Raw genomic sequence first — 23,050 nt, forward strand, 5'->3', positions numbered from 1 at the left:
TTCTTCCGGTTTGGACAGATGATACTGTCCAAATGATGCTGGTGGTTTTGCCAGCAGATTAAGTTGTAGGTCTTCAGCTGACTCATAAAACTTTCCCAAATTTAGCCTAGGTGATCAGTCAGAACACAGTGCAAAAAAATGGCTATTGATGCTTTTTCCTTTCCCTTCTGAACATTTTCTCAAAGCATATTTCTGCTAATATTTTTCTGGATTCAGGCTCAATTCTCTTATTTCTGCTGTTTTAATAGGTCTCTCTTCACCACTGTTTCACTGCCTGTAGAAGGCAGTTTGCTCTATGAGGGACTAGAAAATGCCCCATCATCTCTTTCCTGGTGTGACATATTTCTTGCTTTCCATTTTTATCCTGCAGCTTCATTGCTTCTGCCACTATTTGTTTTCTTTCCTTTCACCACATCAGACGTGCCCAGTATGTCCGTAATTACTCATCCTCTTGATTTGCGAAACAAATGGCTTCTCAACTGTCATCTGGGCACTTCTTTATTATTTTTCTCTATAAAATATTTTTAAAAGTTGAGAGAAAGGAGCAGAAAATAGAATAGCAATTATCAGATAAAGTCTATCTCAGCAAGCTACTTTTTTCCCCAGGGGTAGCATGTAGGAAGGTGTTAGATAATGAATGATGAGCCAAGTTTTCCTGGCACATGGCTTGTAGAGCGATATTAGGAAAACTTCTGACTTCGGAAGAAAAATCCCTTATGAATACAGTGCTTGTTCTTCACTTTTACTTGGATACTTTTTTTCTAGAAATGTCTCTTTTAAATGCATTTTGGGTTGTAAACAGTTAGGCCCTGTGCAAATTTGCCTGTGAAAAATGTTATGGTCTGATTTTTACTTGGGTAGAGCCACGACTGTTAGATAGACTGGAATTGTTTCTTAGGATTTCTCTTCATATTAAAGTGCCTAATATTTTTTTTCTTCCATTTTAAAGCATCAGTATGTGTAATGGTATTTGTGTTTACTTTGATAACCAAAAGTTAGTAAATCTTTAACACTTCCCAGGACCTTTGCTTGGAAAAAAGCAGACTTTTAAATGATCACTTACTAATGCAAGTGGGGCAGACTTCTAAGATATTTTAAAATTATACAAAAAGGAACAGGGTAAAAAAGTAAAAAAATTGAATAAAAATACAAGCAACACACTGTGAAAATTTCTTAACCTTTAGAAAATTACATATTTCAATGCAAAATATAACAATTTACAATTACAATTTATTCCAATTGTATTCCAGGTACTCTATATTTATTACTTGCCTAAGGAAATCTTGCTTCCTTCCTTTTGGCAGCTATCTTTGACACTGCAGAATTTGTATCTTACTTATTTATTTTCACAAAAAAATCTATGTGTGTTTTTTTGTTCATTTGTTTGGGGGTTTTTTTGTTTATTTGTTTGTTTAGTTTTTTTTTTTTTGCTTATATATGATTGAAAGATATACATATACATATGAAAGTGTACTGCATGTATATCTGCATCAAGCTCAAAAAAATTAGGGTTTAGAACTGATCTGGAGTATTAGTCAGCTAGGAGCAAGGTTATAGATGAATTTTGATGAGTTGTTTTATCAGTGAATTCCACTCTAAAATTAATGGATTTTTTTTCATTTTTGTCCAGCTTTTACTAACTATCATTTTGTGTGCTTGTTTTTTATTGTTTTTCCCCTGAGAGAATTAATTTTTAGTGTGTAATAATATTCTGTTAAATCAGGGATTTTTTACTGCATAGGTACTCGCCATGATCTGAGACAGACATCTGGACACCCAGTGCAGAACCCTTATATCTAGAAATAGAGCTAATTCAACTACATTATAGATACAACCCTGTAGGGATTTTTAGGAGCATTGGGTAAAAAGAAGAGAAGTGAGGTAATGTTGGATGTAGGGGAGGACAATGAGGATGAGAGTAGGACAGGTGGTCATGCAGACTTGTATTAGAATGCTTTCTGTGCTTTGAAAAATGGACAGTGCCCTTTCCTTAAAGAATTAATCTTTATGGATATATCTGTGTCTGTTCATGTGGGATGCAGAGAAGGCAGCATAATGTAAATGTTGAATAAATCTATGTACAGGGTAAACTGTGGTGATTTTTTTTTTTAAATAATTAATTGAATGATGTTTTCTGGATTTTCAATTAGTGTCCCTTTTCAGATGCAAATAGTGTATTGAGGGGAGTTAGAATAAACCAACAAACAGCGTTGATACTACTGGAAAAAGTCCACATATAAATCTGTAACTTGTCTCCATGAGCATTTCAGTTTAATCCTCTAGTTTTCTCAGGGATGTGCTTTCTGGAAATACGTTTTGGTTGTTTAAATTATTAATTTCATTAAAATTTATCATTTTCTGTCATCACCTCTAGGAAAATAAAGACTGTAATGTGAAACATAATTGTCTCATTTTGCAATTTGTGTTATGATAGTTGAGCACAACTAGAGCAGATTTAAATATTCCCCTGAGGAGTATGACTAAATATTGCACACTAATTGAAGTTCTTTGTGTGCAGATAAATAAACAGATAAACGAATTCCCCAAATAAACAATATTTATGTGCAAATAAATAGATAATGCCACAAAAATTTGTTATTAATATGCCACGTGAACAAAAATACAGTGTTTAAAGGAATACCTTTTAAGCATTGAGTCAGGTGGTGAGAACTACTATTAGCCTGGGTGAATAGTCAGTTGTACACTTATGTCTGCCTACCAAAATATTTAAGTGCTCCCTGCTATGTTGGGAATAGGTAAAGTCTTTCCCTTACTAAAAGAAAAAGTGAGGATAAGAATACTTAGATATGAGAGCATCTTTTGTCACTGGGTAAAATGTTCTACCTCCATGCTCATTCAAGAAATTCAATATTTACAGGCTTTAGGGCAAACTACTCTTATATGTGCCAAGCAATAGAGGGTTGGGCTCCTTAACCTTGCACAAAGCATATCCCTGAAACAAGCAGAACACACCATCTGCATTAAGTAAATATTTACCCTATAGTGCAGTAGCAACATCATGGGATCATAGAAACCAAAAAGTGGGCATTTGATACAGAATTTTTCAAGGAGTATTTGCCTGGCCCAACCAGCTGATAAGCTCTACTTCATTCATGCCTGGTATAAATGGTAATAACTGAGTGCTGGGTAATGAGCCAAGAACGAAATTGGAAATTTGAGATGCACTTGTTTGGGGGGGGAAACCCTCTAGGACCAAATTAAATAATTTGCTCAGTTTCACAGTGTAAAGAATTTTTTTTGTGTCATTTGCAGGAAGGAAACACATTACTTTTAAACAAATAACTAGATGAATAGATTTTAATTGTAAGATCAGTGGGAAATCTGTTTTCCCTTTTGACTACAAATCTTAGAACTACTTTTTGGATATATGATGCTATTCTGTTGGGTGTAAAAGTAAGAACGAACTTCACATGTACTTCTTTTCCCCTTTTTTTGGCTTTCTATTATTTTAGGTTTTTTTCTTTTTTCCTGTATTTATCTCAGTTGGGACATAGGTGACCTTTCTGCATGTGACATTTAAGATTTCACGTGTTACTAAGCCAGGACTGTAAGTTTTCTGGAAACAAGCCTGCAGGGCCTTCAGTGCCAGGCAAGAGGAAGGGATGCACGTTCCCCCTCTGGGGAGTCCACAGCAAGGCCCGTGCAGGATGGCTGTGACCTGCTCTCCTCTGCAGTCAGGCACTCAGTCTTGCTCTCCCTGCTCCTGGACCTGCTTAAGTGCCCTGGGATGCTGCCTGTGGCTGTACCACCCTGTGCACTGGCTTGGGAATGCCCAGAGTTGCCTTTAGTGTTTAAAGCAGCAGCTCTAAAACACAGACATAAGCCTTTTGTTCCCCGTGCTTTCAACAGGAACCTTTTTCCCCCGTGCTTTTACATTTCTAGAAAGGACCCCAGTTTCTCAAAGGAATGGATTGTTTGCTTAAATAAATATCCATCAGCTGAAAAAAATTACAGGAGCTTTGTTCCCTTTATTATTATGTGGTGAACTGAGGCATTGAAGGATTTAGCTACTTTCAGCTGGTTACACAGAAAAAGGTGGCACTTTCAGGGTTAGATTTAGCCAAATTTAGGTTTTGAAATTCCCTCCAGAGACTCCCATTTTTCTTTGGCTGTATAGTGACATGGCTTTTACATTCAGGACTCACTTGGTGCCTACAGCTGAGCGGGAAGAACCTGGGTTAATGTGCCTATCATGACTGATCTCTTTTATTACCTTACTTCTGGAAACCCCATGGAGGAATCAGTTCTGATCTGCTACAGATAGGCTTAAAAGTCTCAGGTGAAGCATTTTGACACAGGTTATGAGATATCTTTGAAAGGCTGTGTATCACTTGGAGAGGACACAAAATGTGTTTGGTGTGAGCTGAACTGAAGGTTTGGATGATTTGTGATTCCTTCTTTTTTTTTGCTGTTTCCAGCCACTCAGTCTGAGTGTGCATGCCAAGGGATGCAGCCTAGGAGGTTATGAACTAAAGCTGTACCATAAAACTATCTCTCCCTCAGACTGTAACTTAGACATGGGGAGTGGTTTTAACACCCCCCAGCCCCACAGAAGAGAAATTCAAGGCAGCAGCCTGGAGGAATCCGTAGAGCTTGTGGATCTGCTTCAGTATCTTGCTGCAAGGCTACAGGTGCTGCCCAGCATTTTCTATTAAGCTTCAAAATCTTTTCTTTTATAAGAATATATTTATTTTCTGATTTACTGTTTTCATGCCACGCCAGTTGGTCTGTCATTAATGCAATGAATTTCACCTTCTGCAAAGTTAAAAATTCATGCTCCTAAAAAATGATGGGAAACTGGCAAAGAAGGACTAACCTGAGCCAAAGCTACAGTACTAGTCAACCGTAACAAGTAATTATAATAACCCTATGGTCATTTCACTCACAGCTTGACAGAGAAAATGGCAAGAAAACAAAACAATTTTTTCTTGAATTTTAAATGTCTGGGGCCAGGTTCACTTTTGCTGATGACACCTCTCAAGGTGTGGTCCCTGCTGACTAAGTGCAGCAACAGGAATAATTTGCAGGCCCCTGCCCTGCAGGGGGCTGAGCCAGCCCTGTACAAGCTGGGCACTGTGCAGCTGGGACAGCCCCCTGTGCTGGAGATGGGCTGATGTGAATTCCAGATGCTGCTGGTGGCTGTGGTGAGGAGCTGGGATGTAAAGCAGGTGCTTGGGGGATGAGTGCAGACAGCAAAGCCACTGTCTGTGTTTCCTCAGTGAACTCTTGCCAGGAGGAAAACATCACAAGCTGCACCTTTGATATGATTTCAGGATCTGCTAAGCCGGTGATTTTCAAACTATATATCCTGGGGTAAAAAAAGAGGGTTTGGTTTTGTGTGTTTCTTCAAATACAAAATATGTGAAGCATGTAGTTGAGTCGGCTTCAGTCACCATTGAAGAGTACCATTCATGCAAGCTCTGTCCCAGGATGGATTAGGAGGCTGAGGCATGTGAAGGTCTACAAAGAAACTTCAGAAAGTGCAAAGCCTGGAATGAAGAGCAGCTTGTCCTTTAGATGTCCTTGTATCTCATCCCAGTTTACTCTGTGTGCAGAAACTGGTGTTCCTAAATGTGTCAAATCCTTCCATGAAGTCTCTCCTATTTTTTGTTTCCTATTACAGACAACCTCAAAAGGCTTCCTCAAGTCATTATCAGGATTAGTCTGTGGAAATGATCTACTGTTCTTATGGGAAAAATGCTTACTTGTAGTGTTGTTCAAGGTGTAAGGGCCATATTTCCTGAAGACTGTTATATTTTCCAATTGTTATTTTGTCCTGAGGATATAGTGAGGTTCTAGTCTGTTAAACAAGAATTCTTTCTATATAAATTTGGTTTCAAGGCTCTTGTTTTTTTCTATTTAGAAACCTATTGAGACCATCTTGGTGCTTTTCTATGAGGAAAACCCTTTTCTATGTAGAATTTTAGTATTGCCAAGATAGATGGTACAGTGTTAGGCTGTTCTCTTTTGTTTCAGATGATGTATAAAAAAAATAGCATTTTTGTTATTAAGCACAAAATGGTAACACTTAGCCTAGACTAAGCATGCGCCTCTGTAAATGTTTTTCTCCTATTGTCTTTTTTTTTAAAACATTTATCCAATAATAAAAGGAGGATATAAAATGTCTGGACAAATATATATGTTTCTAAAAGACTGTATCTCCATTCCCAGGAAATCACTGATAATGAAATACTGGAGTTGGTACATAGTGCTCTGGGGAGGATGACAGTGATCCGGCAAATTTTCCCTCTCTCAAGGGACAACAACCAGAGGTGCATGAGGAACAATCACCGAGTGTCGTCCCTGCTGTGCGACCCGCAGGAAGGCTACCTTCAGATGCTGCAGGTCAGTAGCTGTACCCAGCAGAAAAGCCCATCTTAGGAATTTGACATGGGATAGTTTTCTGTGACTGTATTAACTCAGAGGAAAGATAAAATGAGTACATTTGAGATAAATCTGAGGATGTAACCTGTGGTCAACTTTTCCGGACTTAATTATTTATTTCCTGGGACCAAGTGCTTTAGGTGTGATGTTATGTCCATGAAGTACCAGCAAGTGGTTGCACTAACTCAGAGCTGATTTTTTTCATATCTCATTCTCTTAAGAATATTTTCTATTTGAAAAATATCGTGCTGTCATAGTCTTGTGGTATTACTCCTTGATTATTATGTTTATGCTTATTAAACATCTGTTGTGAAAGAGTTAATCTGGGAGGATAACAGAACTCTGATAGGTAGTGAGCTGTGGAGCATTTCATATTTAGTTAAATGGACTGAATCCAGCTGATGTATTCAATCTGTCCTGTCTCAATAGTCTCAGAAGTCTCCAGCAGTTGATAATTGACTGAGCATGTAAAATATGCACTAGTAGTTCAAGTTCCAGATTTTGGTAACAGATTTGACTCTGATGTAAGCAGCATCTTGAAATTTCTTGGCAATTTATCCCAGACATCAGAATTTTTCTTGCTATAATTTAAATATAATTCAAAGTGCTATTTCCAAGGCTAGTACAATAATTTAGAAACAAAGGTCTTGACTTTCAATGGGGACTCCATGGATTTTGGTTTACTTTAGACACGATTAAGGATCTTGTTTGTGTCACTGTTGAAGGTGTTGGACAAAACTATAAACTTGATTGAAAATTTAGTCTTAAACTGAGATGAATCGAGTGAGGACACATTGGTTGAGCCTGTGGGTTGACAGATGTGGGTATTGTGTGGTAGAGTGAGCCTAGAATGAGTTTGATTAGGCTGTGGGGAGGGGGTTGTTGGCAGTCTGGGCTGCTGCAGCCTGGTCAGGAAGGTGGTGAGGGGTCCTTAAAGAGGGAACTCATGTCCTGGCTTGGAAGAGCTTCTGAAGAGCTAGGTGTGAGGCTTATGGAAAACCACGAGAGGCAGGACACTGTCAGGAAGCAAAGTGGGTCAAGATTTCCCAAGAAACATGGGTAGGGATGTTCATTTTACTTTCTTGTGTCCTACTAAAAAATTGTAGCTGCAGAGGCTGAAATCCTTTAAGGGAGGGATATGGACCTTTCCTCCTTGAAGAGAACCTTGCTGGCTCAGGTTCTGTCCTAGTGGTGGCAAAGGTTGGGAAATGCCAATCACCCATCCTGTAGTTCTGAGCACTGGTGTATTCTTTCTGTACAAGTGAAAGTCTGTGCCTGTCTTGGCTCAGAAAGGACATTTTTGATCTTTGTTAGTAACTCTGAGGTATGCTGTAATGAGAACAAGGGCTGCTCATTTCAGAGGATCAAAGCAATTTCCAGTATGATGAAAAAATTATCTATGCTGCACCAACAAATCACTCATTGGGGAACAATCTTCCATTACAGCAGGATTTTGACTATTACTGCCTATGCTGGTTTATGCATAATCTAATTCAGAGACTCATCTGAAGGGCTCCGACAGGCCTCTGAGCAAGTTCTTATTTGCTAATGTATTAGCTGGTTTGCTAGCACAAACAGCCTTATGTCCTGTTACAAAATTTCTTTGATAAGAACCCTTTTAAAAGGACCCTCTTCCTGCTGATTCCCAAATGTGGGTTTTGAGAAGCAAAACATTCTCAGTTTCTGTCTTCCAGAAATATTTATACCACCTTAGAAACTGTCTTTAAGAGAATGGTATGGTAATGTTATGCTTTGCCCATTAACTTCCTCTCTATGAACCTCGAAGAAAGAGATACAAAGAAGTGCAGAGGTAAAATGTTTGCCTTTTGGAAGTTGAGTCCATAACATTCACGTCCAGTCTCACTGGCATGAAAGATGAAGGGCACATGTGAGAACTCTCAAATTAGCTGCCCCCAGTATACCTTGTGCTATCTTGAAGTGTCTACAGATTGAATACAGGATGCTTTTATGCTGTGCAGTTGTACCTGAAGTGCTCCATAGCTGCATCTTTTTCATAGGCTTTGCCAAAACATCTTACGTAACACCTTGTGGACGTGCGGCTCATATTCATTTCTGAGTATGACTGACATGTTATTAGTGGTCCTGTAATTCAGGTACTTCCAATTTTCTGTTTCCTTTCTTCTTGCTTAAAAAATAGTTTTGACCTTTTGCTGTACAGAAGTACATCACTAAATTACCCCTGTTGCCAGAGGCTGCAGTAGCTCCAAGCTCCATGTCAGGCTGCATGAATCCACCAGAGGCAGTGACCGCCTGCCAGCTCTGAGTCTTTGTGTTGCTTTGAAGTGGTTTGATTAACACCACAGTTTGGAAATCCCTGGCTCATTCTCCCTTGGGCAGTCTCATATCAATAATTGTTTGTTGTCAAGGTAACTTACCAGCTATTGTTGGTTAATTATTTATTTAATGACTTTGAAGAAGAATAAGCTAATCTCTGTCAGCCTCTAGCTGTAATATTTTTATAGGGGAGAATTTAGCATTTTTAACAAGCTAGTAAAGAAAGAAACATTTATGTCATAGATTATTAACTTTGTTCTGGCTAAATTAATGAAAATCTTTTTGGAATGATTTTGTTCTCTGTGTCTTTAGTACCATATCCTGGAAAGTTGTTTTTCAGTGGGTGATCATCCTGGTTTGGCATTCTGACAAGGCGTTTAAAGATCAGGCTGTTCTGCAAGCTCATCCAAAAAGTCATCTGTTCTGAATGCTTTGTGGAAATCCAATCTTATTCCATCAACCCACTTGTCAAAATTTTGCTCATGCCCTTATTTCTTGCACGTATAACATACTCAGCTGGGTTTCTGCTTGGACTGGAGAAAAAGCTTTATAGAGTTTCCTGTCTTGGTCATTTTATTTGACTTTGGAAGACTACATTTCTCTCTTCCTTATTCTTCATATAGGATTTTTTCTGTCCATCTCTCTTACTCTTTGTAAATGGAAAAGACACAGTTTAGGACTTGCTGTCTTCCATTGACCACGAGTATCCTGTGGTTTGGGCCATCAGTGTTTTCAGTATTGCCTCATCTGGAGAGAGAATACTGAAGCACTTCAGGATTCATAGTTAAATCTAGTTAGTCCTGGATAGACTTAGTATGTATCCGTGTACAGCATTTGAACGGTGCATAGTGGTATAACTACTATAAACTATTTAGTTTATTTCAGACATGTTCTTATGGAGTCAGCTGGAAGAAATTTTGCTGCATAACCTGCTGCTTTCCAAAATCTTTCCCTTTAAATAAATGTTAGTTTTGACACCTCTCTACAAACTTGGGTTTTTGATGAAGATACTTTTTTTAATTTCATGATGTGTTCATAAGCTCAGAATCAGTTCTCTCCTGTTTTTTGGTTTTGGAGAAAGATTTCTCTTTAGAAATGTAATTCCCATTAGTTTGGGTTTTTTACCAAGTTTGTCATTTGCACAGTTAATGAGTTCAATCTATATGAGATTCTAAACATATTAAAATGTATGACAGGGACACAGTGTATCTGAACTCATTTAGAATGGTCCAAAATATATAGTAAGATTAAAAAGGCAAAATGAAAACCCCAGCATACTGTGTCACAAAATTAATGATGTTATTGCTGACAGGATTGAGGGTCCAACATCCCTGCTGAAGAACTATTCCAGGCGTTGCTTTGACATATTTGAAGAGAAGATATTATGAAGTGTGGGAGGTTATTCATTGAAAGAGCTACTCTTCTCCCTGTGTAAAAATTTCATTCTTCAAAGACATGTCCGTCAGATATCTTTGTAGGCATTTCTTAGCAGTTGTTCCTACAGAGCTGTGTTTTTATTCCTGAACTGTCTTCTTTTCAGGAGTCACTGCGATTTAACTTCTGTAAGTGAAGTTATGGTTTGAAAATGTGTTTGGCTGCCTAAATTTAAGGGCCTGATCCCACAGTTTTTACAACTAAATGGCCTTATTCTCCTTTGACCTCTTTAGACTGCTGTTATTACACGGCTGTGGGTGGTATTGAAGGCAGTAAATATTGATTGACCCCTATTAAAGCATTCAGTTTCTCCAATGAAGGATCAGTGAGCCACATTTTTCTTTTTCTTTCATTAAAAACCTACATTTACATGTCTCTTTACTAAAATTTAATTTGGATTTTTTGCCAGATATTCAGTCATAGGGAAATTGTTTAGGAGTACCACATGAATGAAAAATATCCTTGAACTGACTTTACTGCCCATTGCACAAGATAATCTCTCCCTGAAGCCCAATGACATGTGCTTTATACAAAGTGTGTTAGCAGAAGAATTTGTTAAAAAAAAAACAAAGCACTGTGGGTTTCCTGTGGCCATGAGGAATTTTGTGAACACTCTGGAGGCTGAAACCCCAGGTGAGCTTTTCTGCTCTGCTCAGACTGCCTCTCCTGACTGCTGGATTTCTCTATTTGCATAATTATTTCATTGAATTTTTGTTCAGTGCTCTATCAGGGAGCAGACAACAGTGGCTAGAAGAAAGGGTTAGTACCTCCATTTTTCATTTGTTATTGCCTCTGAAACCTAATTTACACCCATATTTATTTATAAATGAGGTTGAATAAAATTATAATCTTATATTCTCTTTTGCAATTCCAACATTACCTCTTGTCCTCCTGTCTGACTCTTAGTTGTGTTCAGTTGTTTTCTTTGTTGAATGTCTCCTACCAGACTTTCCCTGGATGATTAGTGTTAGCTGTGCCAAATTCTTGAGATGTTTAATGAGTGAAGCCAATGCCTCCAGCTAACAAACTTGAGCTTTACAGGGTAACCCAGGCCTCGTATTATTGTTAACATGTTGTTATAAAACATACTGGCGAAGAAAACACTCATAATTATGTTAATTACTCATAATGAACAGCTGAAGGACAGTGAACATTCAGAGAATAGAAACTGTGGATAGGGAAAAGTGTTGTGAAATATATAACTCAGTAAAAACAGGATAAAATGAAAAAGCAAATAAGAGCTGCTTATGAATTAAAAAGAGATTCTGAGAGTGCATTTTTCCAAAGAAATCTTTGGAAAGCCCATTGTTTGAGATGCTTAAAACTAGAATGGGCAAAGCACTAAATCAGACACAAGTTAGATTTCCTTACTGTCAGAATAATAGACCTGTCTTTCTGCAGTTTTAGGGGTATTTTATTAATTTTATTTCAGTTGCCTCAGTGATAATAAATAAATAGCCCTTTGGAAGTTTGAAGCTGACATTTGAGTCCTTAATGAATGTTTGTTTTTTGACTCTGCTTTTCTCATGAATGCCAGGCTGATGGCTGTGATTTTGTTCTCTCTGAGTATTTACAACATTTTCATACTCGTGCAAAGTCTCACAGTGGTTTCTGCAAACCAAGAGATGCTGACAAGGCATGGGCAGGGCCAGGGGTAGCAGGAACCAGCCCACACTCTCCCAGAGGCAGCCCTAGGGAGCGGTGTGGACCAGGATGGGGTGGGCAGAGTTGCTTAGCCATTCATGCTGGAGGGCACGCAGGGAAGATGCCTCCTTGGAGGGAGGAGCATTCCAGGAGCTGAGTGGAGAGAGCTGAAGTCCATGTAACGCAGTAACCAGGCAGTTCTGTGACCATCTGCACAGGTCAAGGGCACTCATCCTACCTGACCCTCAGTGCAGAATGGTGGGCATCATCTGCAGGCAGAGGCTGCACCTCTGCAGTGGAGATCTGCACCATCTACCCCAGTGGGGGCTGGTGCCTGCACCCAGATGGAGCTGCTGGAGGGAGAGGCTGAAGTGTAGACCTCAAACTTCAGGAAGTGCCTGGGCCCAAATGCTGGTGCAGGGTCTGGATACTTGGACCATGGGGCTCTCTTTGGAAACCTGGTCTGCTGAGAGCTGATGGGCTCCCTCTGTCACAGAGGGGAAGAGCATCCTCTTTCATAGGCTTTCCAAGCTGGTGAAGAGGGCTTTAAACTAAAGTTTCCATGGGAGGGGAATCTCAGTCCATCCCACTCCTACCAGATGATGTGAGCACCAGCAAGAGATGTCCAGAGCCTGGAAAAGGATCACAGCTCAGCAGGAGACCACCCGAAGAGCAGCACAAAGGAATTTCAGTCAGTAAGTTGGCTTCATTGGGGCCCAACTTTAATGTTTTTATGCAAACACACATTAGGAATAAACTAGAAGAGTTAGAGATGTGCACGCTCCTGCAGGACTATGACCTTATTGGCATCATGGAGATGTGGTGGGATGGCTCTTGTGACTGGACTGTTGGAATGGGAGGGTGCAGGCTTTTAGGAATGACAGACAGTGGAAATGAGGAGGGAGTGTCTCTATGTCAACGACCAGCTGGAGTGCATGGAGCTGTGCCTGGGTTTGGATGAGGAGCTCACCGAGAGCTTAGCGGTCAGGATTAAAGGGAGGACAGGGGCAGATGGCATTATAGTGACCATACAGGCCACCCAACCAGGAAGACTGAGAGCATGAGGGTTCTGCACAGATGGATAGGAGTGGCATCACATTCACAGGCCCTAGTCCTCATGTGGTACTTCAGCCACCCTGGTATTTCTTGGAGAAACATCACAACAGGGCATGAAAAAACCCAAGATGTTCTTGAAATGCATTCTTCTTCCAGTGACAGAGCATCCAAAGAAGAGGGGTGCTATGCTGGACCTGGTTCTCACTAACAAAGAGGGGGCTGGTAAGGAAAGTGAAGCTCCAGGACAGCCTTGGCTGCAGTGACCATGAAATGGTGGAGTTCAGCATCCTTAGGGCAGCGAGGAGGGTGCACAGCAACCTCACCATCCTGGAGTTCAGGGGAGCAAAGAGGAAGACAGTCAAAAATGCTGGGAGGCCTGTATGGATGAACAAGTAGCCCCTGGACAAACTCAAACACTAAAAGGAACCCTACAGAGGGTGGAAGCAAGGACAGGAAGCCTGAGAGACATACAAAGAAATTGTCTGAGCAGCCAGGGATCAGGTTAGGAAAGCTAAAGCCCTGATAGAATTAAGACTGGAGAGGGAGTCAAGGGCAAAAATAAAATCTTCTATAGGTACAGTTGGTGATAAAAGGGAGACTAGGGAAACTGTGAACTCTCTCTGAATGGAAATAGGAGACCTGGTTACCCAGGATAAGGAGAAGGCTGAGGTACTCAATGATTTATTTCCCTCAGACTTCACTGACGAGTGCTCCAGTGACAGAGAACTTGTGGATGCTCCGTCTCTGTCAGTGTCCAAGGCCAGGATGGATGGGGCTTTGAGCAACTTGCTCGTTCTAGTGAACCTGCCACTCTAGTGAATGTCATGCCTGCCCCTGGCAGGGGTGTTGGAACTAGATGATCTTTAAGGTCCCTTCCAACACAAGACATTTCATGATTCTATGAAACTTATTTAAGAGAATGAAACAGGTTAAATTTTCAGTCTCTCTGTCCGACAATGTCTTTGCAAGCACACCATTACACCATAAGTACCCACCCATCTTCGCTGCTGAGTAAGATGCATTCTGCCATTAGAGACACGAGTGTGTAACTCTCTCTGGCAGTACTTGAACTCTGAAAGTTGAAACACAGTTTTAGGGCATGCTGGTCTGTGCATATGCAGCCACCATGATACCACTCCCCAGGCAGCAAGTGTTTCTGCTGCTGGCAGGCTGCACTTGATCTGAGCTCCTCTTCCATCTGCTTCATCTTTGGAGCTGACTGCTGTGGCCACTCACAGAGCAATTTTGGCAGCAGCAAGGTACAGATGCCCAGCTTGGGAATGAGGTTTTGAAGTAGTGGCATCTCAGTGTCAGCTTGCCTTCCCAGCTGGTCTCTTCAGCATTCTTCTCTGGCTGGACTCCTGGTTCTCCTGGAGAACTCAGAAGCTGTGGTCACTTTTTGTGGCTTGCTGGCCTTCCCAGAAGAACACTTGTCTCTGATTAGTCCTTCTGAAGGAGCTAAAAGCTGTCTTCCTACATAACTTTAAAAGTAAAATCACTCTGGATAATCTCATGAAATTCGCATAGAAACCTCTATGAAATGACATTTAATAATGTGATAGATTTCCGTTCTTGTTGAAAATTTCTGCTGTTGTCTGCTAGTGTATGGTGGATTTATTTCTTTAATATGAAAGAGAGCTTCATAAAGTCTGGAATAATTTCCAGAAGATAAACTAGAACATGCCTAAAATTACTCATGTACAGGCACAATCTTTAACATATTGGTGAAGCAGTCACCATCATTCTTATAGCAGATAGATTAAAAAGCATTTCAGTACCTCCTGCTCTTACACTGTCAGCAATGGAGTGAAAGAAGAACTGAAAATTACTGTCTCTTCCTCCAAACATGACTGAAATTAAACACTTTGTTCTAGTCTAGGAATTTTTATTCTATTAAGGGGAATCTCTTCAGGCAGATATATGTCCTTCCCTCCCCTGTTCCCCTGTGAATATACAAATAGGGGAAATAAAAAATGCTCCAGAGCTTTGAAATCCCAAAGAAGCCAAATACGTTTCCTTGTTTTTCTTGTCTCTTGCTTTGCTATGAATTCTGAATGCTACCTGAAGATTAATTTTTAAGTTTACTTTTTTCTCATGCCTCTGACAGTACAGGTGGAGTTGGAGTATGGCTTAACCACTGATATCTCACAAATTCTCTTTCAATGTCATGTCTGTACTCACAGGGGTTTTGATAGTTCACTGAAAATTAAAATATGTGTGCAGTTGCAGTTTCAAGTGTATACAGGCTATGACTGCCGAATATTTTTTCTTCTCAAAGCATCACTGTTCTGGAGGTTTCAGCAAACTCAGATTGCAAATATGATCTAGGACATCTGCAGAGATTTTGCTGTTTTAAAATGTAACAGAGGAAAATATTATATCATTATATTAACAGATTAATATAATATATCATTATATTAACAGAGGAAATATTATATATTATTTACTGGGACATCAGACCAGAATTTCTGTATCTTAAGTAATTTTTTTTCTACAAGAGAATACATATATAGTAATGAATTCAAGTAGAAAGTGAATATTATTTTGAGAAGAGGATCATATCTGAGGTGTTTAAGTATTTTTGTCTACCTCAGAAAGGAATTAGAAAAAAAAAGTAGATAAAAATATACCTTATAGTAATTTAATAATATATCTTACTGTAGGTATTGAAGGAATCAACTGTTCAGCTACAGTCACAGAACACAACTCAGGCATCAGATTGGACCTGATTGCATAATTCTGTTTTCTAGCATAAATCTAGTTCCCATTTGGAATTAGGTAAAGACAGTAACTTTATACTACAGTGGATAGTCAGGAGCTGGGTTTTGCTCTGCCCGCTGTGCTGAGGCACCCTGATATTTTTTGTTCTTGACTGTGTTTTGCACTTCAAAGAGACTCAGCCTAGAGGACTACCAAAACAATAACATCATGTGAACATCCTGTCTTCTCTTCTTCTACATAAACACACTGTCTATGCACTGATTTTTGATCACTGTGCAAAACCAGATGCCTTGACTCATAGGCTGTATAAATTTTAAAGGCTGTCCTTTATAGAGTGGAGTTATACATTTTGTGTTAAGTTATGGCTTAACTAGCAGATTGAACAAAGAAAATATTTAAAAAAAAGAAGAGAATTTGTTTTCTTAATGTTACAGATCCAGCCTTAGTTGTGGAAGTTTTGATGCTGGGTTTTTAGTAGCTTGCACATTTTCTGTTCTAAAAAAAAGAAGTGTTGATTGTGTGAATAAGATTCAACTTACTCTTCAGTACGATATTGACCTTCAGTGAGAAAATGTAGTTATATATGCATGTGGTTATTTCTGGAGTAGATAGAGTATGTTTATATGAAGAAAGGAATTTTGCTGATTAAAAACCACCATATACTCATATTTTGGATGAGGCTTTCAGTAGAAGAGAACTGGAGTGGCAAAATACCAGTGGATATTTGCGTACAACAAGACGTGCAGAATATTCTTTTCATGGCAAAAAGTAACTTGCTGTATTCTCTGCAACATTTCCTCCTGCCTTGGTACATACCTCCAGATATATGATAGAAGGGTATAAGTAGAGGGAGACTCCTCTTGTGCAGACCCTTTCTTGCTGTCACTCAGTTTATACAATTTTTTCAAAAGAAATTAATGGAAAAATAGTGATACAAATTCTATTATAACTCTAGCTAAACTATAAGGATTAAGTTGGTAAACACAGGTGTGGTTTGTTTTGCTCTGCAGGATGAGGTAATTTGAGTTGGATGCATGGTCATGTAGGCTGAGATCCTCAACACAATTCTCACAAGCTCTCAGTAAGTTAGACCTGCAGAACTGGGGGGTTTTCTTCAAAAGCAGAAAAAGTAGAAAGAGTAAGAAAACAATGTACCCAAGTGCATCTTCTGTTTTGTCCTAGAGATCTCTGCTAGCATACCAAGCACACTGTTTTTGGGTGTGAGGCTGCAGTTTTCTAGAACTGCAAAAGAAAAGTGATAAACATAGAAAACCCAAAGCATTCCTGATTTGTGGCAGTTCCAAGGCAACAGACAATGAGTTGCCAGTTAAAAGGGAGGATGTGAAATAAAACTCAGTGGGGAGCAAAAAGGACCATGATGGCACATAAGAAATGGTATTTTTCCCTATGCATGTAAAACCTATTTCTAAGCAAGTGGATTTTGTGATGTGTGGTTTATCTTGTGGGATCTGAGGTTTGTTTTGATTTTTTTCTGTGAGGAGTAGTTTAACCTAGAAGAAGAAAAGTACCCTGTTGAATAATAAGGATCCACTTGGTTGCTGTATTTGGAAGTTGTTTGGAAAATATCTGGAGATTAGGGAAACAAATGCAATTGAGAAGAAGAAAACTTGGTTGCTGGGACTCTTACTAACTCTTTACTAAGGAAATCTGGAAAGTAGCTACTTTGAAAACTGTTTTTAAAGGAAAAGGATTAACTGGATAAAATAGCAAATATAGGTAATGTGGACTGCTTGTTCAACAAGGCTCAGAAGAAAAGAAGGGAATAACAGTGTCAGTGGCAGCTGGAAGTGATTCTCACTGATAGTTTCTCATAAGTTCTGTATTATTTTCATATTAAGATCCCTTTTTATATTTAGTCAAATTTGTGGGTATTCTCAACCTCTTTTTTCATGTATTTGTTTTGTATTTTGGTTCTTTCAAAATGAATTCTTGTTTATATATCTTCTGTTCAGATTTACTTATACTAGAATATTTTTTAAAGTGCCTAGGTTATCAATTTATGTTGAACTCCAGATTATGGAACATGAAACATTTTGTTTCTGAAGATTAGAATCTTAGAGATATCAGGAGTTTATTTGGAGCCATTGATGCAACAGTAATACATGTTTAAGCTTTCACAGAGTGACACTTTTACTGGCACACTTAGAGAATGACATTTTTATAGGAAGTATGCAGCTGCATTAACTTCCACATGTAGCCCCTTCCTGGTCTCGAGGCATCACTTTCTAAGGTGAACTAGAAATATTACAGAAGATAAATGGCATATTCATGGATCACCCTGATTAAAGCCTTCAGCTGGGAGAATATATTTTTAATAATAATAAAAAAATGCCGTATTCTACAAATTATGTGAACTGGAGATTTGAATCTAGTAAAGAGTAAATCAAAACTCCTGCGTGTAGGTTTGAAGAAGAGTGCATGTGAACTCTGGAAACAGGTGAAGAGTATTTAATTATTTTTGTTAAATCATTTCTCAGCAAACTCCCACTGCTGAAGTTTTATCAGCTGTGTTGCATACCACTACATGTCAAAGATCTGATCTTGTATTGCTGGCCATGTCTTGATTTGAAAAATGAAATACATAGCTCAGCATTACTAGTGTGGTGTTCTGTTCTTACTGAAGCCATTATCCTCCATTATTGTTCTCATTATCTCTCATGTAAATTGAAGAATAAGGAGACTAAAATCAATAGTTCCACAGAAAGAAGCATAGTAACTAGTCTCCTGTATACTTGGTGGAGAGAGATGATAAGACCAAAATAATACTGTAATGTCCCCTCCCTTTGTTCTAAACAGTTGCATTAGTTTGCATTCATGCACTGTGGTGGGTTTGCTGTGCCAGAAATTACCAAGGAGATTGCTCAAATGAATAAAAACCCCAACAACTTAATTCTATTCCATCTTTCTCTCCTTGCTGAAAGGACTGACAAAGTAGCAATCCTTGTCTTTCATTGATAGATAGCTGTACTCCCTCTCTAGCTGAGTTTATATGTGAAGTGTGATCTCTTACTTTACAGCACTGCATTGCAGTGGTGTAGGTAATGCTCAGGCAGTGTATGTGAGCCAGAGTCCCCCAGCCAGCAGGACCCAGGTTCACTGATATTTGTCTCAAATGCCCTGACTGTTGAACATGTCAAACATTCCCAGCTTTTAGTTTTTACTTATGCCTTACTTTTGTTCACTTTATTAGCTGGTTTTTGCAGTTTCTTTAAAAGGTGCTCAAATAAACAAAGAGGCTCATTCTTATTATTGCTTGCAGGTTTCCAACCTGTACCTCTATGACAGTGTGCTCATGCTGGCCAATGCTTTCCACAGAAAACTGGAGGACAGGAAATGGCACAGCATGGCAAGCCTGAACTGCATGAGGAAATCCACCAAACCTTGGAATGGAGGGAGATCCATGCTAGAGACTATTAAGAAGGTGAGAAAAGAAAAACCACAGTTGTTTGAGCAATCGAAAGAATTGTTTCATTTCTACTCGATCATTTGAAGAGGTTTTTTATTCAACTTTTCTTTGATTTATTGAAAGCAAGTGATTTACAACTACCAGGAATGATCCACAGCTATTAAATGAGTGAATGATTTATGACAAACAAATTGCAGACATTGCAGTGTTGCTCCAGTGGTGTGTGTTCTACCTCTGTTGTTCTCACAGCCACCTTCTGTGGAGATACCACAATTAGGAGTAGTCACTTGTAGAAATGGAAGCATGCATTTTATAAAGAGAACAACCTAAGGAGCTCAGGAGGGCAACCAGTGATGTGGTTTAAGACTTTTGTTCCATTTACTAAACTCAACTAGCTTTGTATGTTAGCTGAGCATTGGTAAGTATGTTTTTGTGTACTGTAGGGATCTGATTTAGCTAAGTTGTCACTAACAGTTACACTGTCTTGCAGCATTGCTGAATTACTCAAATATGGACAGTACTGTGGTTTGTAGATGCATGGCAGCTTCTTGTATGAAAGTTATTTGGTCACGAGTACTAGTGGAAAAAACCCCCTCATTTTTTACTATCCTAACTTTAGAAATTATTATGAAGAAATCCCTTGTTTCCCAATATATATGGATGAAATAATTTTCCTCTAGTAAAAAGATTCAGTTTGATCATTTTGATCAGTCCTAATGATGCTATTCTTTGTTGCTAAATTATTTCAAACTTTGATGTCACTTCCAGCTTCTTTGCTACAAACCCAAAATCAAACTCGGTGATACTTTCACAGGGATACTTCCAATTATAACTTTTTTTTTTCCTTGCCTCTCTTGGGAACACAGCAGGTATACTCTTTTTTTTGGACTGGAGTTTCATGCCTTTATATTCAGACCCAGAAGTGAACATGCTTCAGTTCAAGTAGATACTGAAATAGCTGTTATCTCACAGTCCACCAAAGTCCTTCTCCTCTTCTTTGGGCTCTGTTTCTGTGAACAATGATGCCCTGATGGCCATAAACAGTGGATGTGTTAGTGCTAAAGTAATTTAAAAAAAAAAAAAAAAAAAGAAAAAACAAAGTCTTTTGTCTGGCACTGGTTTGGGATTTGAGCTACTTAAGGACATGTAATTGCTACATTTAAGTTCACTGTAAGCATTTTCAAAGCAGATTTTGCCTATCTTTAATGCAGAGGAGTGTTTATAAAGGTAAATTTGTTCCATTCTAAACTTCTTAAAACTTATTTCCTCAGGGCCATATAACTGGGCTTACTGGTGTTATGGAGTTCAGAGAAGATGGTGCCAACCCCTATGTTCAATTTGAAATCCTGGGCACAAGCTACAGCGAAACCTTTGGCAAAGATGTGCGGAGGGTAAAGACATGCTGTTTCTTTCTTTTCTTTTCACCTAAATAAAGTGCATTCTGCTTCACAGGTGAAAATGTTATTCTGAAGAATGAATTAGTGGTATGCTGCAGAAGAAATTTACTATAAGAGAAATATTTTCTAATTTATTGCACACTTAAATCTTGAAAACTAATTTTATATTGGTAGGCAGGAATTCTGCAAGTTGTTTCCCATGTGCAGTAATAATGAAGTGCCATAACAATCCTGTGAACATAATAGTGAAGACTGCACAATTCTGCTCATCTATTTTATTGTTAATTAAGATATGATTGATATAATATAAATATGGAAAATATAATACAACTGGCACTTGTCTTACTAAGGAAAGTAACTGAGAATATAAATTACCTAAACACACAAAGATGTTCCAAGTATAGCTACTACAAGAATTTGAGATGCATAAATAAAAAACTGTAGAGAAGATAATTTCCAAAATTAATGATGCTATATCCTGAAAAATAAAGGATGATTCATGAGTGGTAGCTGGTGGAGTAAGAACTGATGTGGATTGGAAGGCAGTTAAAATGGTTCCAAGGTGTTATTAACATAAATTGTCTTGGGCTAAGAAGGCTACCTGGAACAAGTCATGCAGAGGGGATGCTCCAAAAGTGTGTGAAACTCTCAATTGAACAGTGAGGTACTGATTGGAACCCAGGATACAAATAATTTCTAAACTGGTCAGCTGGTTGAAACATAGACATTACCACTGTGTGATTAATGGATCCTACATTAAACAGAGCTAAACAAAGAGGTTTTCCATGAAGAATTAAAAGATATGACATTTTCTATTTTCATTTGACCATTGGTTTCTGTGATTTGTTTTGATTCACCTAAATTACGGAAGTCTAAATGGAAAAACAAGCAATAATGCAAAAACAATGTATTTGCAATATCATCTTTATCAGCAAAACATGAGATTCTTTCAGAGTATAGTTTGGCACAAGGATTCTGGACGTGGAGCCAAAGGCATTCAACATCTATTAGAAATTCAACAGAAGGCAGATAAGTATTGGAAATGCATAAAATTCCAGGAGATATAATTGAAAATTTTCTCTTGCCAAAAAAATGTGTTTGAACACTTCAGATTGGCTAGGCACCCTCCTATATTGTACTGGCCAGAAAAGGCTATTTCTCAGTCTGCTTTTACTTCTAGAAGATTGAAAATTAGGAAGTCTTAAGTTTCAACTCCTACCTGAATTATTAAAAAATATATACTCTATTGTCTCAGTTTGGAAAAGTGTTGTATATTTAAGAAAACAAAGTCAGCTTAGGAGGTCTAGGAAACAATTCCAGCTGATAGTCAGAAGTATGCACCTCCCTTTATGCACAAGTATGCCACATGAGATGCTGTGGACTGTCCTACTGTGTTTCCAGCTGCCACTACAGAAAAGCAGGAGTGTCCTGCCAGTGCTGTGTTATCCTTAGCACATGGATGTCATGGGGCATTTCAGTTCGGTTCCATTTTGTTACAGAATTCCCAAGTGACTTTGCATAAGTCACATAGTGGCTTGGTGCTTTGATTTCCCTTTCAGTAAATTTGGTATGAACACCACTCAGCACAGGTTTGAGCCTTAAAGGCAAATTATGATGTGTGAGTATATGTTATTACTTTTTTTTTCTGATGTGTGTTTCAAATATGGTGACACAGATACAAAAGCTCTCACTTTGGCATATGTAGCAGACTGACCACATTGACATATAATCCAGAGGTGTGAAGTGCAGAGAACTAAAATACCACTCAAAAAGGACCACAAGGCAAAGAAATAGGTAAAATGACTAAATGGAAAAATTGCTAAAATGGCTTACCTGATATACTACTGATCACTTTTGATCCCTAATGTGCTACTTTGGGATTAGGTGTTTAATGTAGGAGGCCTAACTTTTTGAATGTCAAATCCAGAACATTATACAGTTCCCAAAAATGAAAGGGAGTATAATTCTAAATGGGTAAAAAGCTAATGGCTGTGGAATACTGCTCTGAGATAAAATAAAATTATACTTTTAGTCTAATATTAGAGTGAGAGTAAAAAGTCAGCAATATGCCCGAGAAGTCTATAGAAGAACTTGGAAGAGATGATACCTCTCAGAGCATGACTACCATGGAACTACTGGAATTCAGTTATTTGAATTGACTTGTATTATTGCAGCAAATATATGTTATAGCTTAGAATTACTTTTAAAAACTCAGAAAGTCATGTTTGTCTTGTTTATATTAGTTGAGTGAGAGACCAATTCTTATTTATTATCAGTTGTTTCCATTTTCCTTTGCTCAGTTTTAGCTGTGGAGGCACATATTTTGGATAGAAAACAGAAGGTTCTTCTACCTGGTTTTCTTTTCTTCTGCATGGAGAGCATCTGTATTTATTTATCCCTCTCCAGATCCTACAAAAAAGTCTTTGCACTTGGGATCTGTAACAGGGTAAGGCAAAAGACTATAACATTGAGTGTTGAACCTTAGACGGAATCCAGTCAAAAGCAAGTGGACTTTTAACTCTCAACATCCCTTACAATGTTTCTTGGGGATCATTCCCACCAGAAAGACTTCTAGGAGGGTGTGCAAGATAGTAACTAAAATCTAGCAGGAATTTTCAGAGCTATTTTGTAGAGGCATCTTGACTCTCCAGTTGCCCTGAGATCAGGTCTT

The 23,050-nt window shown here is 38.6% G+C and overlaps 1 protein-coding gene across 4 annotated transcripts in view; it reads left to right on the forward strand.

Annotated features, from left to right (window-relative positions):
* Positions 1-23,050, forward strand: part of GRID1 (glutamate ionotropic receptor delta type subunit 1) — a 510,592-nt gene that overhangs the window by 392,942 nt on the left and 94,600 nt on the right. For all 4 annotated transcript variants that reach the window (XM_051799805.1, XM_051799806.1, XM_051799803.1 and 1 more), the window contains exons 6-8: positions 6,193-6,366; positions 18,836-18,997; positions 20,254-20,373. In XM_051799805.1, coding sequence (XP_051655765.1) covers positions 6,193-6,366; positions 18,836-18,997; positions 20,254-20,373 — 456 coding nt within the window. The remainder of the gene's footprint in view (positions 1-6,192; positions 6,367-18,835; positions 18,998-20,253; positions 20,374-23,050) is intronic.

The sequence above is a fragment of the Manacus candei genome, unplaced genomic scaffold (assembly GCF_025592945.1).
Source record: "Manacus candei isolate 608988 ecotype Guabito, Panama unplaced genomic scaffold, ASM2559294v1 h1tg000050l, whole genome shotgun sequence".
Taxonomy (NCBI): domain Eukaryota; kingdom Metazoa; phylum Chordata; class Aves; order Passeriformes; family Pipridae; genus Manacus; species Manacus candei.